This window comes from Oncorhynchus kisutch, linkage group LG18 (genome assembly GCF_002021735.2).
Source record: "Oncorhynchus kisutch isolate 150728-3 linkage group LG18, Okis_V2, whole genome shotgun sequence".
Lineage (NCBI taxonomy): Eukaryota > Metazoa > Chordata > Actinopteri > Salmoniformes > Salmonidae > Oncorhynchus > Oncorhynchus kisutch.
In genome coordinates, this window is record NC_034191.2 from 15,328,728 (window position 1) to 15,343,727 (window position 15,000).

Consider the following 15,000-nt stretch of genomic DNA (forward strand, 5'->3'; position numbering starts at 1 on the left):
TTGAGCTGTTTGGGTTCTGACATCTGCGAAGAGATGTGGGAGCGAGAGAGAGAGAGTTGTGTATAAGGGGAAAGGAGAGAGATGTGTGTAGTGGTAGGGCAGGCAGAGAGAGGAGAGGTTAGGAAGAGGGGAGCAGGGGTGCGTGTCAGAGCTAGCTTGACTGGCAGAAGGAACCCTGACGTTGGAGGAGTGGTAGGACCTTCGTTGCCAAAACAGCAGTGGCCACCCCCAGATTGTCACGGACTGTGAAGCTGCAGGACAATTTAGGAAATTACACATGCAGGCTGCCCGTGGGAAAAAAATGCTTGGGTGTGTGTGTCTGTCCATTTGTTCATGGCTGTCTCAGAGCTGCATTTTACTATGGATCCCCTCCAACCCAGGACAGATCTGTCTTGTCATGAATTAAATATGGGGGTTTGATCTTGTGCCTCCCTTAGAGGGGACGGGAAGGAGGCTCTCACTAGTCTTTAGGGTCCCTGAATCAAACAGCCTCAGTATCAAACATCCTCACACACACTACCGGGATGTCCTGTCTGTCACTCACTGGCTAGGGGACTACAAACTTTAAATATGCATCACTTGTTGGCCCCCAATCCAACCCAACCTCATCACATCATACTTGACCTGCTATCACAGCTTGCTTTACAAGGCTACATTTCTCTGTGTTTGTGTGGGTGCTGCATTGGTGAGAGATTGAGAGGGATCGAGGGTGACAAGGAGAGCGTGATAAAGGAAGCGATAGATAGAGAGGAGAGACAAGGTGTGAGGGCAGCAATAGAGAACAGCCTGTAAGTCATCAAACACTGAGTGACTGCTCTCCTTTAATGAGAGAGAGAGAAAGAGAGAGAGGGGTGCTCTGTATCAGACCCAACGTTATGGAATGCAGCAAGCTATCTAAGTTGAGGAGAGCCAAACAGGAAGGCTGCAAATCTATAGCCATCTGTAGCATTCCAGGCTGTGTGTATTTTTGACAAATACACTCTCCCAAAAAAAGGATTACATGGAGAAATGAGCCAAACAGGAAGAGGTTTACCCTGACTGGAATCAGCTGGGTTGTCACTGGAAATACTTACACAGGAATCAGAATAAAAGCCTGTCAGTGGTTTCATATAATGATGTATTATGAAACCGTGTCATATGGTCTTGTTGAAGGCATTGTGATCATGCAGTTTAACAAATCTCTCTTTCATCTGTTGGCTATTCCCTCTGCTGGCTGTTCCCTCTGCTGGCTATTCCCTCTGCTGGCTGTTCCCTCTGCTGGCTGTTCCATCTGCTGGCTGTTCCCTCTGCTGGCTGTTCCCTCTGCTGGCTGTTCCCTCTGCTGGCTATTCCCTCTGCTGGCTATTCCCTCTGCTGGCTATTCCCTCTGCTGGCTGTTCCCTCTGCTGGCTGTTCCCTCTGCTGGCTGTTCCCTCTGCTGGCTATTCCCTCTGCTGGCTGTTCCCCCTGCTGGCTATTCCCTCTGCTGGCTGTTCCCTCTGCTGGCTATTCCCTCTGCTGGCTGTTCCCTCTACTGGCTATTCCCTCTGCTGGCTGTTCCCTCTGCTGGCTATTCCCTCTGCTGGCTATTCCCTCTGCTGGCTGTTCCCTCTGCTGGCTATTCCCTCTGCTGGCTATTCCCTCTGCTGGCTGTTCCCTCTGCTGGCTATTCCCTCTGCTGGCTATTCCCTCTGCTGGCTGTTCCCTCTGCTGGCTATTCCCTCTGCTGGCTGTTCCCTCTACTGGCTGTTCCCTCTGCTGGCTATTCCCTCTGCTGGCTATTCCCTCTGCTGGCTGTTCCCTCTACTGGCTGTTCCCTCTGCTGGCTATTCCCTCTGCTGGCTGTTCCCTCTGCTGGCTGTTCCCTCTGCTGGCTCGCCATACCAAATATTAACACAGTTACAGATGACACTACTGCTTTGAGAACAGTCATACAACAGTAGGAAACCTATTTGTAAGTGACCTGTAACAACAGTCGGGTCTAGTCTGTCAGAGATGTAGTCTGTGTTCGGTAGTTAGCTAGTACCTCTATTCTCTTTCATTTCATTTCAACATTGTCAAAGGTAACTAAGAGCTGAAGGACTTTATCCTCAGTGTGAGAAAAGTGAGAACAAGTTTGACTGATAAAAAGATTGAGCTTTGATGTCTGGTGCCATCTCTGGGTTATACTTGACTGATAAAAAGATCGAGCTTTGATGTCTGGTGCCATCTCAGGGTTATACTTGACAGATAAAAAGATCGAGCTTTGATGTCTGGTGCCATCTCTGGGTTATACTTGACTGTTAAAAAGATTGAGCTTTGATGTCTGGTGCCATCTCTGGGTTATACTTGACTGATAAAAAGATTGAGCTTTGATGTCTGGTGCCATCTCTGGGTTATACTTGACTGATAAAAAGATTGAGCTTTGATGTCTGGTGCCATCTCTGGGTTATACTTGACTGATAAAAAGATGGAGCTTTGATGTCTGGTGCCATCTATGGGTTATACTTGACTGATAAAAAGATGGAGCTTTGATGTCTGGTGCCATCTCAGGGTTATACTTGACAGATAAAAAGATGGAGCTTTGATGTCTGGTGCCATCTCTGGGTTATACTTGACTGATAAAAAGATGGAGCTTTGATGTCTGGTGCCATCTCTGGGTTATACTTGACTGTTAAAAAGATTGAGCTTTGATGTCTGGTGCCATCTCTGGGTTATACTTGACTGATAAAAAGATGGAGCTTTGATGTCTGGTGCCATCTCTGGGTTATACTTGACTGATAAAAAGATGGAGCTTTGATGTCTGGTGCCATCTCTGGGTTATACTTGACTGATAAAAAGATGGAGCTTTCATGTCTGGTGCCATCTCAGGGTTATACTTGACAGATAAAAAGATTGAGCTTTGATGTCTGGTGCCATCTCTGGGTTATACTTGACTGATAAAAAGATCGAGCTTTGATGTCTGGTGCCATCTCTGGGTTATACTTGACTGTTAAAAAGATTGAGCTTTGATGTCTGGTGCCATCTCTGGGTTATACTTGACTGATAAAAAGATGGAGCTTTCATGTCTGGTGCCATCTCAGGGTTATACTTGACAGATAAAAAGATTGAGCTTTGATGTCTGGTGCCATCTCTGGGTTATACTTGACTGATAAAAAGATCGAGCTTTGATGTCTGGTGCCATCTCTGGGTTATACTTGACTGATAAAAAGATCGAGCTTTGATGTCTGGTGCCATCTCTGGGTTATACTTGACTGATAAAAAGATAGAGCTTTGATGTCTGGTGCCATCTCTGGGTTATACTTGACTGATAAAAAGATTGAGCTTTGATGTCTGGTGCCATCTCTGGGTTATACTTGACTGATAAAAAGATAGAGCTTTGATGTCTGGTGCCATCTCTGGGTTATACTTGACTGATAAAAAGATGGAGCTTTGATGTCTGGTGCCATCTCTGGGTTATACTTGACTGATAAAAAGATTGAGCTTTGATGTCTGGTGCCATCTCTGGGTTATACTTCACTGATAAAAAGATGGAGCTTTGATGTCTGGTACCATCTCTGGGTTATACTTGACTGATAAAAAGATAGAGCTTTGATGTCTGGTGCCATCTCTGGGTTATACTTGACTGATAAAAAGATGGAGCTTTGATGTCTGGTGCCATCTCTGGGTTATACTTGACTGATAAAAAGATGGAGCTTTGATGTCTGGTGCCATCTCTGGGTCATACTTGACTGATAAAAAGATGGAGCTTTGATGTCTGGTGCCATCTCTGGGTTATATTTGAATGACGTTTTGGGATTGGTGTGTCTGACTATGAGGAAAGTTTTAGGAGTGTACGATCTAACATCTCACCACCATCACAGGCCAACCTAGTGTTGGGCCTAGAGCCCGGTTAACACTGATAAACCCAACCAGGAGAGGTCAACAGCCCACATTAGATAAGACGTATGGTCAGCCATTACACTTTGGTCATTAGATGAGAATGTTTTGTCATGAAACCAAATGTCTTATATGAAGGAATCTTGAAGTGTGAAAATGATCTTGATTGGAAGATCAACAGTAAATGTGTTTTTGATAATGAGGGAGTAATGCCTAATTGGGGAAATCACATGGTTATTTAAATGGTTAATAGACCTTTAATGACGACCAGAAGACCGTCCTGTTCTGTATATGTCAGTGTGTATCCTGGAACACAATGCAGTGTATCCCAACCAATCACTCCTCTAGCTGTTTATTAGTGTAGGACAGAGAGGATGTTCTAAAGTTTGGCGAGGACACGTATGTTTATGTTGCATTAGAACACATTAAGATGGCCCGGAAACTGAGAGAGTGGAATGAGACATCCCACATGTGAGATCTCCCTGCTGGCTCCTTGAGTATATTTTGTCGATCAATTGTTTAATTGGCTTCTACAGGGTCCAGTTGAGTAATGAAGGTGGTGAGTGGTGGGATAGAGTGAGGGAGTGAGGACTGTAGTGTTGGGTGGTCGGTGAGAGAGGGAGTAAGGGCTCTGTCCTCCCCCCGAGGGACCCATGAGAGAGTTAGCCTTTAGCTGTTAGCTGTTAGCTGGGTTCTGTCCATTTATTTAATTATATAGTCACAAGGTTTTCTCTGTGTCTTTCTCTGTGTAGCCTAGCTGCATTATGTCTAACTAACTCTCCTGATGCCATTGTCACCGAGACACTGCTGCTGTTTGTGAACACTGACAACTGTCATTCATTCAGCTCCAGCCTCAATGAATGGCCTTGAGTGGTTACCATGGCGTCCAATACCATGGCGATCAATGGAAGGAACACGCTGCATGGAAGCTCTACACACTCTTAGAAAAATAGGTGCTATCTAGAACCTAAAAGTTTTTTGGGGCTGTCCCCATAGAGAACCCACCCTTTGAAGAACCCTTTTTGGTTCCAAGTAGAACACCTTCGGTTCCAGGTAGAATATTTGTGGGTTCCATGTAGAACCATTTCCACAGAGGGTTCTACAGGGAACCCAAAATAGTTATTTCTACCTGGAACCAAAAAGTGTTCTACATGGAAGGGTTCTCCTATGGGATCTTCCAAAGAACACCTTTGGAACCCTTTTTTCTAAGATTGTAGGACATTGTGATGATTGTGATCAGATTGTGATGCCTGACGGTACCTTTGCTTCAATGCTTTACCTCTGTGTAACTCTGTGTTCTAACCCTAGTGTTTCTGCCCTTTGACCCCAGCTGCACCCCAGTTTATCATCAGGCCGCGGGACCAGATCGTGGCCCAGGGTCGCACCGCCACCTTCCCCTGTGAGACCAAGGGCAACCCCCAGCCTGCAGTCTTCTGGCAGAAGGAGGGTAGCCAGGTAAGAAGAGCATATAAACACCTCTTAATGACCCATAGCAGAGCCAGGAGCTTTTCCCGAACACCCAACCTGACCAGGAAAAACATGGTCAGGAAAACAGCTTGGTCCAGTCTTCTACCACTGGACCTATACTGTAAGGACCTGTAAAACAGCTTGGTCCTGTCTTCTATCACTGGACCTATACTGTAAGGACCTGTAAAACAGTTTGGTCCAGTCTTCTACCACTGGACCTATACTGTAAGGACCTGTAAAACAGTTTGGTCCTGTCTTCTACCACTGGACCTATACTGTAAGGACCTGTAAAACAGCTTGGTCCAGTCTTCATATCTCTGCATTTACAATAATATTCAGTGTTTTTTCATCCAGTGTGTGTCCACCATGCTTTATTTATGACTAGCAGTTATTACTGTGTTACTGTACTGTCTAGTGTTATCAGCACACACACCACTTGGATTGGATAGTAACTATGCCGTTGGCTGTGTGGGGACGACCCTGCTGCGTCTATGATGTCAGTCTGTGTGACACTCAGCTCCCCAGTTCTCCCTCAGTGACACACACAAACACACACACACACACACACACAGAAATATACGCTATCTCCCATCAGTATCTCTGGCACACACAAACACCACACTAGATACACCTTTGTGTGGCTAGTGAGGAGGTAACCAGTTCCCATGACACCATGCTGCTAACAGTGATACTATGCCTCACACAGAGCAGAGCAGATAGCCCTTCACATAGTTGGAGGTCCTCACAGTCCACACAACAACAACAGCAGTAATTAGGAGCCTGCCAGGACCTGTAGATGAACCGCAGATATGATTTTGTTCTGGCTGAGAGTCACACACACACACACACACACACACACACACACACACACACACACACACGCATACGCACACACGCACACACACACACACACACACCCTGAGCCTGGGGCCAGACAATTACAGCAAAGTGCCACTCAGAGATTGGGATGGGGTGAAATGCACATTTGCATGCAACACACACACACTGTATACTTCCACTCACACCGATGCTGAACACATTCTCACATCAAAATAAGTGATGAATCCTATCTGACTCACTGCAACAGAGCGAACTGAACATGAACATATAAAGACCAACATTCATTTACACCAGTATACTCTCAGTAAATAGACCCCCATGTTCTGTGACTGCACCCCAATCACAACACTAGTTTCCCTCGCTTTGCCTCTTGGTTTATTGATGCTTCATACCTTCTCTATCCCCATCGTCACCTCTCACTAAATACCCCAGCCAATCAGATGTTTTCTGTATGATTCAGACCTGCAACACTCCCTCCTTCTTCCTCTGCTATGGACTCATTCAATAGAACCTGAAGTTCTATGGGATGTGCTGTGGACCGGGGCTGTGGGCTGTGGACCGGGGCTGTGGGCTGTGGACCGGGGCTGTGGGCTGTGGACCGGGGCTGTGGGCTGGGGGCCGGGGCTGTGGGCTGTGGACCGGGGCTGTGGGCTGGGGGCCGGGGCTGTGGGCTGGGGGCCGGGGCTGTGGGCTGGGGGCCGGGGCTGTGGGCTGGGGGCCGGGGCTGTGGGCTGGGGGCCGGGGCTGTGGGCTGGGGGCCGGGGCTGTGGGCTGTGGACCGGGGCTGTGGGCTGGGGGCCGGGGCTGTGGGCTGGGGACCGGGGCTGTGGGCTGGGGGCCGGGGCTGTGGGCTGTGGACCGGGGCTGTGGGCTGGGGGCCGGGGCTGTGGGCTGTGGACCGGGGCTGTGGGCTGTGGGCCGGGGCTGTGGGCTGGGGGCCGGGGCTGGGGGCCGGGGCTGTGGGCCGGGGCTGTGGGCTGGGGGCCGGGGCTGTGGGCTGTGGACCGGGGCTGTGGGCTGTGGGCCGGGGCTGTGGGCTGTGGGCCGGGGCTGTGGGCTGGGGGCCGGGGCTGGGGGCCGGGGCTGTGGGCCGGGGCTGTGGGCTGTGGACCGGGGCTGTGGGCCGGGGCTGTGGGCTGTGGGCCGGGGCTGTGGGCTGGGGGCCGGGGCTGGGGGCCGGGGCTGTGGGCCGGGGCTGTGGGCCGGGGCTGTGGGCTGTGGACCGGGGCTGTGGGCCGGGGCTGTGGGCCGGGCTGTGGGCTGTGGGCCGGGGCTGTGGGCTGGGGGCCGGGGCTGGGGGCCGGGGCTGTGGGCCGGGGCTGTGGGCTGTGGACCGGGGCTGTGGGCCGGGGCTGTGGGCTGTGGGCCGGGCTGTGGGCTGTGGGCCGGGGCTGTGGGCTGGGGGCCGGGGCTGGGGGCCGGGGCTGTGGGCCGGGGCTGTGGGCTGTGGACCGGGGCTGTGGGCCGGGGCTGTGGGCTGTGGACCGGGGCTGTGGGCTGGGGGCCGGTGCTGTGGGCCGGGGCTGTGGGCTGTGGGCCGGGGCTGGGGGCTGTGGGCTGGGGGCCAGGGGCTGATGAGGTAGCCGGGGGAGACTCTGTGTAAACAAAGCAGCCCCATAGCAATTATGAGAACCAAAGCAGAATGAAACAAGAGTAGACAGAGAGGCTCAGACTGTGTTCCCTCCAGCTCTCTGGAGCCTCTGACATGGCTGGCTGGGAGAATACATGCCATCCATTATGTGTAACCAAGCTATCAGATGTGATAGTTGTGTGTAATTCCTTAACCAGGTAATGGATGGAATGGCTCTGTTAACTGGCCGTGTGTATGTCTAAACCAGAGTGATGGCACTACGTGAGTGTGTGTCAGTTGGATGTGTTCCTGGCTGTAATGAGTCCTTGTCCATCTACTAATTGGCCTGCTTCCTCTCTTCCTGCAGAACCTGCTGTTTCCCAACCAGCCCCAGCAGCCCAACAGTCGCTTCTCTGTGTCCTCCAGTGGAGACCTGACCATCTCGGCCGTGCAGCGGGCAGACGCAGGCTACTACATCTGCCAGGCCCTGACCGTGGCTGGCAGCATCCTCGCCAAGGCCCAACTGGAGGTCACAGATGGTGAGGCCTGCCGCATACCCACCCCGATGCCAACGTGCTAGAGCACCACTCGTTAATGCAGCATGCATACACACTCTGCTATGCTATCAACACACACACACACCCATACTCGTGCAGACACATAATTCACACAGACACACACAGCCTTCACTGTACACTAAGTAGTTAATGTACACACATGAATGAGCAGTAAGAGAGGTATTCTTTCATTTGTAGTGAATTAATGAGAGCACATGCCTGTGGATTTAGGCCTGAAGTACTGGGGGAAACGTAGTGTAAAAGGAGCAGTATTTTGCCATGTACAGGAATTAAATTCAGCTTTTTTTGTCTGAGAAATATCTAGAAATGATACTTCCCCAAAAATGTGCTTTTTTTGTCTGAGAAATATCTAGAAATGATACTTCCCCAAAAATGTGCTTTTTTTGTCTGAGAAATATCTAGAAATGATACTTCCCCAAAAATGTGCTTTTTTTGTCACGACACAATTGAATGAAATACTTGTTCAAGTTTAGCCGGAGAGGGAATAAAGCATTGCCCTTGAGTTTCTCAGTAGAATGATCAGCAGCATCTGGCTGAGGGAGGCAGTGAGTCAAGGACTGAGTGATTGAGTGAGTGAGTGACAACAGTTAGCATGTCTGCAGGATGACTTATGAGGGCCTGCTCAGTCCCACTGCCTCTAGTCTGTTCTGCTGTGGAGATGGGTAAATAGATTGACGAGCTTTCAGATGCCCTGTGAAGGATCAGCCTGGGGAAAAATGTAAATACACAATTTTTTAAGTGAATTAGCCATTGATTCTGAATGGTTCAGGTTAGGGTTAAGGTTAGCCATTGATTCTGAATGGTTCATGTTAGGGTTATGGTTAGCCATTCATTCTGAATGGTTCAGGTTAGGGTTAATGTTAGCCATTGATTCTGAATGGTTCAGGTTAGGGTTAAGGTTAGCCATTGATTCTGAATGGTTCAGGTAAGGGTTAAGGTTAGCCATTTATTCTGAACAGTTCAGGTGAGGGTTAAGGTTAGCCATTGATTCTGAACGGTTCAGGTTAGGGTTAAGGTTAGCCATTCATTCTGAACGGTTCAGGTTAGGGTTAAGGTTAGCCATTCATTCTGAATGGTTCAGGTTAGGGTTAAGGTTAGCCATTCATTCTGAATGGTTCAGGTTAAGGTTAAGGTTAGCCATTAACTCTGAATGGTTCAGGTAAGGGTTAAGGTTAGCCATTCATTCTGAATGGTTCAGGTTAGGGTTAAGGTTAGCCAATCATTCTGAATGGTTCAGGTAAGGGTTAAGGTTAGCCATTCATTCTGAATGGTTCAGGTAAGGGTTAAGGTTAGCCATTCATTCTGAATGGTTCAGGTTAGGGTTAAGGTTAGCCAATCATTCTGAATGGTTCAGGTTAGGGTTAAGGTTAGCCAATCATTCTGAATGGTTCAGGTAAGGGTTAAGGTTAGCCATTCATTCTGAATGGTTCAGGTAAGGGTTAAGGTTAGCCATTCATTCTGAATGGTTCAGGTTAGGGTTAAGGTTAGCCAATCATTCTGAATGGTTCAGGTAAGGGTTAAGGTTAGCCATTCATTCTGAATGGTTCAGGTTAGGGTTAAGGTTAGCCATTCATTCTGAATGGTTCAGGTTAGGGTTAAGGTTAGCCATTCATTCTGAATGGTTCAGGTTAGGGTTAAGGTTAGCCATTCATTCTGAATGGTTCAGGTTAGGGTTAAAGTTTGCCATTCATTCTGAATGGTTCAGGTTAGGGTTAAGGTTTGGGGTAGGCTTAAATAAAAATAGCAAAACAACTTTTTATTGATGGATTCAAACATGCAACCTTTTGAATCAGAGGCAGATTCTTACACCCATCCACCATCCACGTCCACAATGCCCTCGCAAAACCCAAACCTACTTGAAGGTAACAGAGCTCACTGTTGCCCCCGACGTCCTCAGACATGGATGGATGTCGAATACTGACTTGTATCACGGTAACCTGCCTTAAAATACCAAGGGTTTTAGATCTCATAACCTCAAGACACCTTGTTCCATTGTCTAAGATTTACAGTGTCTGAAGTGTCTGTTCAGGGGTCTATGGCTGCGTGCACCAACACATACTGTATTCTAAGGGTGTGTGGTGCATTAATTGTAGTGCATGTGTGTCTGTCTTTCTATTCCTGTGTGTAAGTCGTATCAGGTAACGCAGCTTATGGCTGGACTGTGTAAGATGAGGAACGTGTGAGGGAGCTGGGTGTTAGGAAGGCTGAGGAGGAGGACAGGAGGAGAGGAGGGCTGGCTGGGGCAAGGTCATGGTCACACCTTGCTGCTGGGAGCAGGTGATTTAGTGTCCTGAGGGGCCAACAGAGCTCGCTGGGTTCAAGGAGATATGTAATGAGAAATTCCTGATGCAAACAGTCAAGGCCCTAGCTCTCCCCCTGCCTCATCACCCCCCCCTCCCCCATCCATCACGCCATCCATCCACCACCCTCGTCATCCCCTCCCTGCCGGACCAAACCAAGCCAAACTCACCCAGGGTTTTATCATACTTTCTGTCATAATATCCTAACATGTAATGCTGTGGAGTCATTACTCAGAGCTGAGGGAATCATTAAGACACATAACAGAACCCTTACAGGTGTGTTTCAGTGTCTAAGAATCATGCCAAGTGATAACAATGACAAGCAGTTAACTCCCTCAGTGAGTTCATTGGGAAGTTAGATCTAACAGTGAGACCTTAGACAGACAGGTAGTGCTGTTTTTAATGCTATCTGCGGGTTAGGCACACGGTAATCCTGGTTGATGTATTTAACCTCCAGATTTTCTGATAAAAGCATTCCATTGTGGTGGTTGTAGTATTATCACTGAAATAGATTCAATTATGAATTCATCAGGGCCCATATGGTGTAGATTCACCTTCTATCCATTTTTCTCTCAGCTAAAGCTGTGGTTCTGCCATAGCAAGGCAAGTATGTGTCTTCCTTCCATCCTACTGACTTCCCTGCTGGAGAGAAAGAGAAAGATTGTAAAGAGAGAGAGAGGGAGAGAGAGAGAGAGAGAGAGAGAGGGGAGAGAGAGAGAGAGAGAGAGAGAGAGAGAGAGAGAGAGGGAGAGAGAGAGCGAGAGGGGGGAGAGAGAGAGAGAGAGAGAGAGAGAGAGAGAGAGAGAGAGAGAGAGAGAGAGAGAGAGAGAGAGAGAGAGAGAGAGAGAGAGAGAGAGGGGGGAGAGAGAGACAGACAGACAGACAGACAGACAGACAGACAGACAGACAGACAGACAGACAGACAGACAGACAGACAGACAGACAGACAGACAGACAGACAGACAGACAGACAGACAGACAGACAGACAGACAGACAGATAATGTGTTGAAAGGTTAGCGATGTTGACTGTCTAATTGGCCCCTGCAGGTCTGACATCATTAATCCTTCCTGTTAATTAATGTGTGATGCCAGGGGACTCCACATTATTCACCACAGCTGACACAGAAACTGCCAGGGCACGGTAACTGTAACTCACAGATACAGCACCTCTGACATTAACACTATTTCACAGTACAACCCACAGGCATTCTCCAACACATTACAAATGTATATATTCATTCAAACAGCATTTAACATTAGCATTGAAATGAACAAAACATTTTATTTTCCTCACAGTGGTTTTTGCAGTTCTGACTCATTTGGATCATTTCCGTGGGGTGCTACTCTCTGGGGAGTGGCGGTGGTTTCAGTTCTGGGTGCCAGTGGGGGCCTCTGATAGTGCTCCCCACTGAACCTGATGGAGTCAACAGGCCCTTGTCACCGTACGCCATCAAAGACTCCTGGGTGTGAATGTAAGGGTTGTCTGTTGCTGCCAGGTTATTTTCCTTCTGTTGAATGTCGGCTCAAATGAAGATCCTACCTCTGCATATTGAATGTTTCATCTCCATTGTAGTCCTTTTAATATTGTAATGGCTTGTGTGGCTCTTCTGACCAACTCTCTCTGTCTCTCGTCTTGTCCCAGTGCTGACAGACAGGCCTCCGCCCATCATCCGTCGGGGACCATCCAATCAGACACTGAGGGTGGACAGCGTGGCCCTTCTGAAGTGCCAGGCGTCAGGAGACCCCATCCCCTCTATCAGCTGGCTGAAGGACGGGGTCAGTCTGCTGGGGAAGGATCCCCGCATGTCCCTGCAGGACCTGGGCAGCCTCCAGATGAGGAGCCTCAGGGTGAGAACCACAGGAGCCCACTCATAAAGACAACTACACCGTACACTAGTAATGGGGTTTATGTGATGAAGGTGTAAATATGCTACATACTGTTGTGGTAACCTTGTCTGCAGCGCTCGTTCTCTACCCCTCTGTTTCCATCCATTCCCCTTGATGGATCTCTGTCTGAGACTCCTCTCTCTCCCCTCTGTGTGTGTCATTAGGCTGTATCTCACTGTATTCTATACTATCTACTGTATCTTAGTCTATGCCGCTCTGAAATTGCTCATCCATATATTTATATATTCTTATTCCATTCCTTTACTTATTTGTGTGTTTTAGGTATTTGTTGTGAAATTGCTAAATACTGTATTACTTGTTAGATGTTACTGCACTGTCGGAACTAGAAACACAAACATTTCGCAATAACATCTGCTAAACATGTGTTTGTGACCAATAACATCTGCTAAACATGTGTATGTGACCAATAACATTTGATTTGATATTGTTCCTTCCCTCTGACCCTCTGACCGTCTGTACCTCTCTGTACCCTCTGACCGTCTGTACCTCTCTGTACCCTCTGACCATCTGTACCTCTCTGTACCCTCTGACCCTCTAAACCCTCTGACTCTCTGACCGTCTGTACTCTCTGACCCTATGTACCCTCTGTGCCCTCTGACCCTCTAAACCCTCTAAACCCTCTGACCCTATGTACCCTCTGTACCCTCTGACCCTCTAAACCCTCTGACCCTCTGACTGTCTGTACCCCTCTGTACCCTCAGACACTCTAAACCCTCTGACCCTCTGACCGTCTGTACCCCTCTGTACCCTCAGACACTCTATACCCTCTGACCCTCTGTACCCTCTGACCGTCTGTACCCTCTGACCCTCTGTACCCTCTGACCCTATCACCATCTGTACCCTCTGACCCTCTGTATCCTCTGACCCTATCACCCTCTGTACCCTCTGACCCTATGTACATCTATGACCCTCTGACCCAATGACCCACTGTACCATCTGACCCTCTGTACCCTTTGTCCATCTATGACCCTCTGTACCCTCTGACCCTCTGACCCTATGTACCGTCTGTATCCTCTGACCCTATCACCCTCTGTACCCTCTGACCCTATGTACATCTATGACCCTCTGACCCAATGACCCACTGTACCATCTGACCCTCTGTACCCTTTGTCCATCTATGACCCTCTGTACCCTCTGACCCTCTGACCCTATGTACCGTCTGTACCCTCTGACCCTATGTACCATCTGTATCCTCTGTATACTCTGACCCTATGTACATCTATGACCCTATGACCCTCTGTACCCTCTGACCCTATGTACATATATGACCCTATGACCCTCTGTACCCTCTATACCCTCTGACCCTCTTGAAAGTGTTCATTGCAACATGACCCCTCCTCCTCTTATTTGTGATAGCTCTATTAATTCTGAAGACACTGTTCTGTCTGTGTGTCCTGTTTGTGTGCAAGAGAGTGTATGTGGTGTATGTGGTGTATGTGGTGTATGTGGTGTATGTGGTGTGTGTGGTGTGTGTGGTGTGTGTGCGTGTGTGTGCGTGCATGCGTGTGTGTGTGCGTGTGCGTGTGTGTGTGTGCGTGAACGTGATTTGCAAGCTTAGTATAATTCAATAGAACGGTGGTTAGGTACAAGTTAGATGGACAAGATGAATCATATTGCCTTAAAGAGATGAATGGGCAGTATTGATTTGAATAAATTGTTCTATACTATCACTTAGTGACACGACGGCTCTTACAAGACTCAGCTGTAGAGGGCTGGACAGGTTCCAGCTGCAGAGTAGAGGAGGGGTGAAGAGTTAAACAACCCCCATACACACACACACACACACACACACACACACACACACACACACACACACATACAAACACACACACACACACACGCTATACATTTAAGGTAGATTGAATTTAAAATCCTCACATCCTCCTTTCCCCACTCCAAGGCCCCTGTGGAATAACCATTACACTTTACAAAGCTGCTGACCACAGACATTTTATTTCATACATGGAGGAAAGAAAACCAACAAACAACTAAAGAGTCACGGAGAGGATGGAGAGACAAGCCAGATGTCATCAGTCAAGGGGGCTTCAGCAGCCCAACCTAAATGAATTAGCCCACCTTTGTTGCGATTGGCGAGGAGGTGGGGGACAGGGGGAGGGGAGTAAAGTGATGGAGGACGGTGAGGAGAAAATGGAATTCATTAGGAAATTAGTGTCAGCACTTTAAGGCACTCACACACTGTTGTGACCTCAGAGATGGACCCCTCACATGGCACACTGTTGTGACCTCAGAGATGGACCCCTCACACGGCACACTGTTGTGACCTCAGAGATGGACCCCTCACATGGCACACTGTTGTGACCTCAGAGATGGACCCCTCACATGGCACACTGTTGTGACCTCAGAGATGGACCCCTCACATGGCACACTGTTGTGACCTCAGAGATGGACCCCTCACATGGCACACTGTTGTGACCTCAGAGATGGACCCCTCACATGGCACACTGTTGTGACCTCAGAGATGGACCCCTCACATGGCAC

At 48.7% G+C, this 15,000-nt stretch overlaps 1 protein-coding gene across 7 annotated transcripts in view; it reads left to right on the forward strand.

The window, feature by feature from the left end:
* Nucleotides 1-15,000, forward strand: part of LOC109904894 (roundabout homolog 2-like) — a 390,578-nt gene that overhangs the window by 292,881 nt on the left and 82,697 nt on the right. For all 7 annotated transcript variants that reach the window (XM_031795440.1, XM_031795444.1, XM_031795443.1 and 4 more), the window contains 3 exons: nt 5,168-5,292; nt 8,082-8,253; nt 12,236-12,441. In XM_031795440.1, coding sequence (XP_031651300.1) covers nt 5,168-5,292; nt 8,082-8,253; nt 12,236-12,441 — 503 coding nt within the window. The remainder of the gene's footprint in view (nt 1-5,167; nt 5,293-8,081; nt 8,254-12,235; nt 12,442-15,000) is intronic.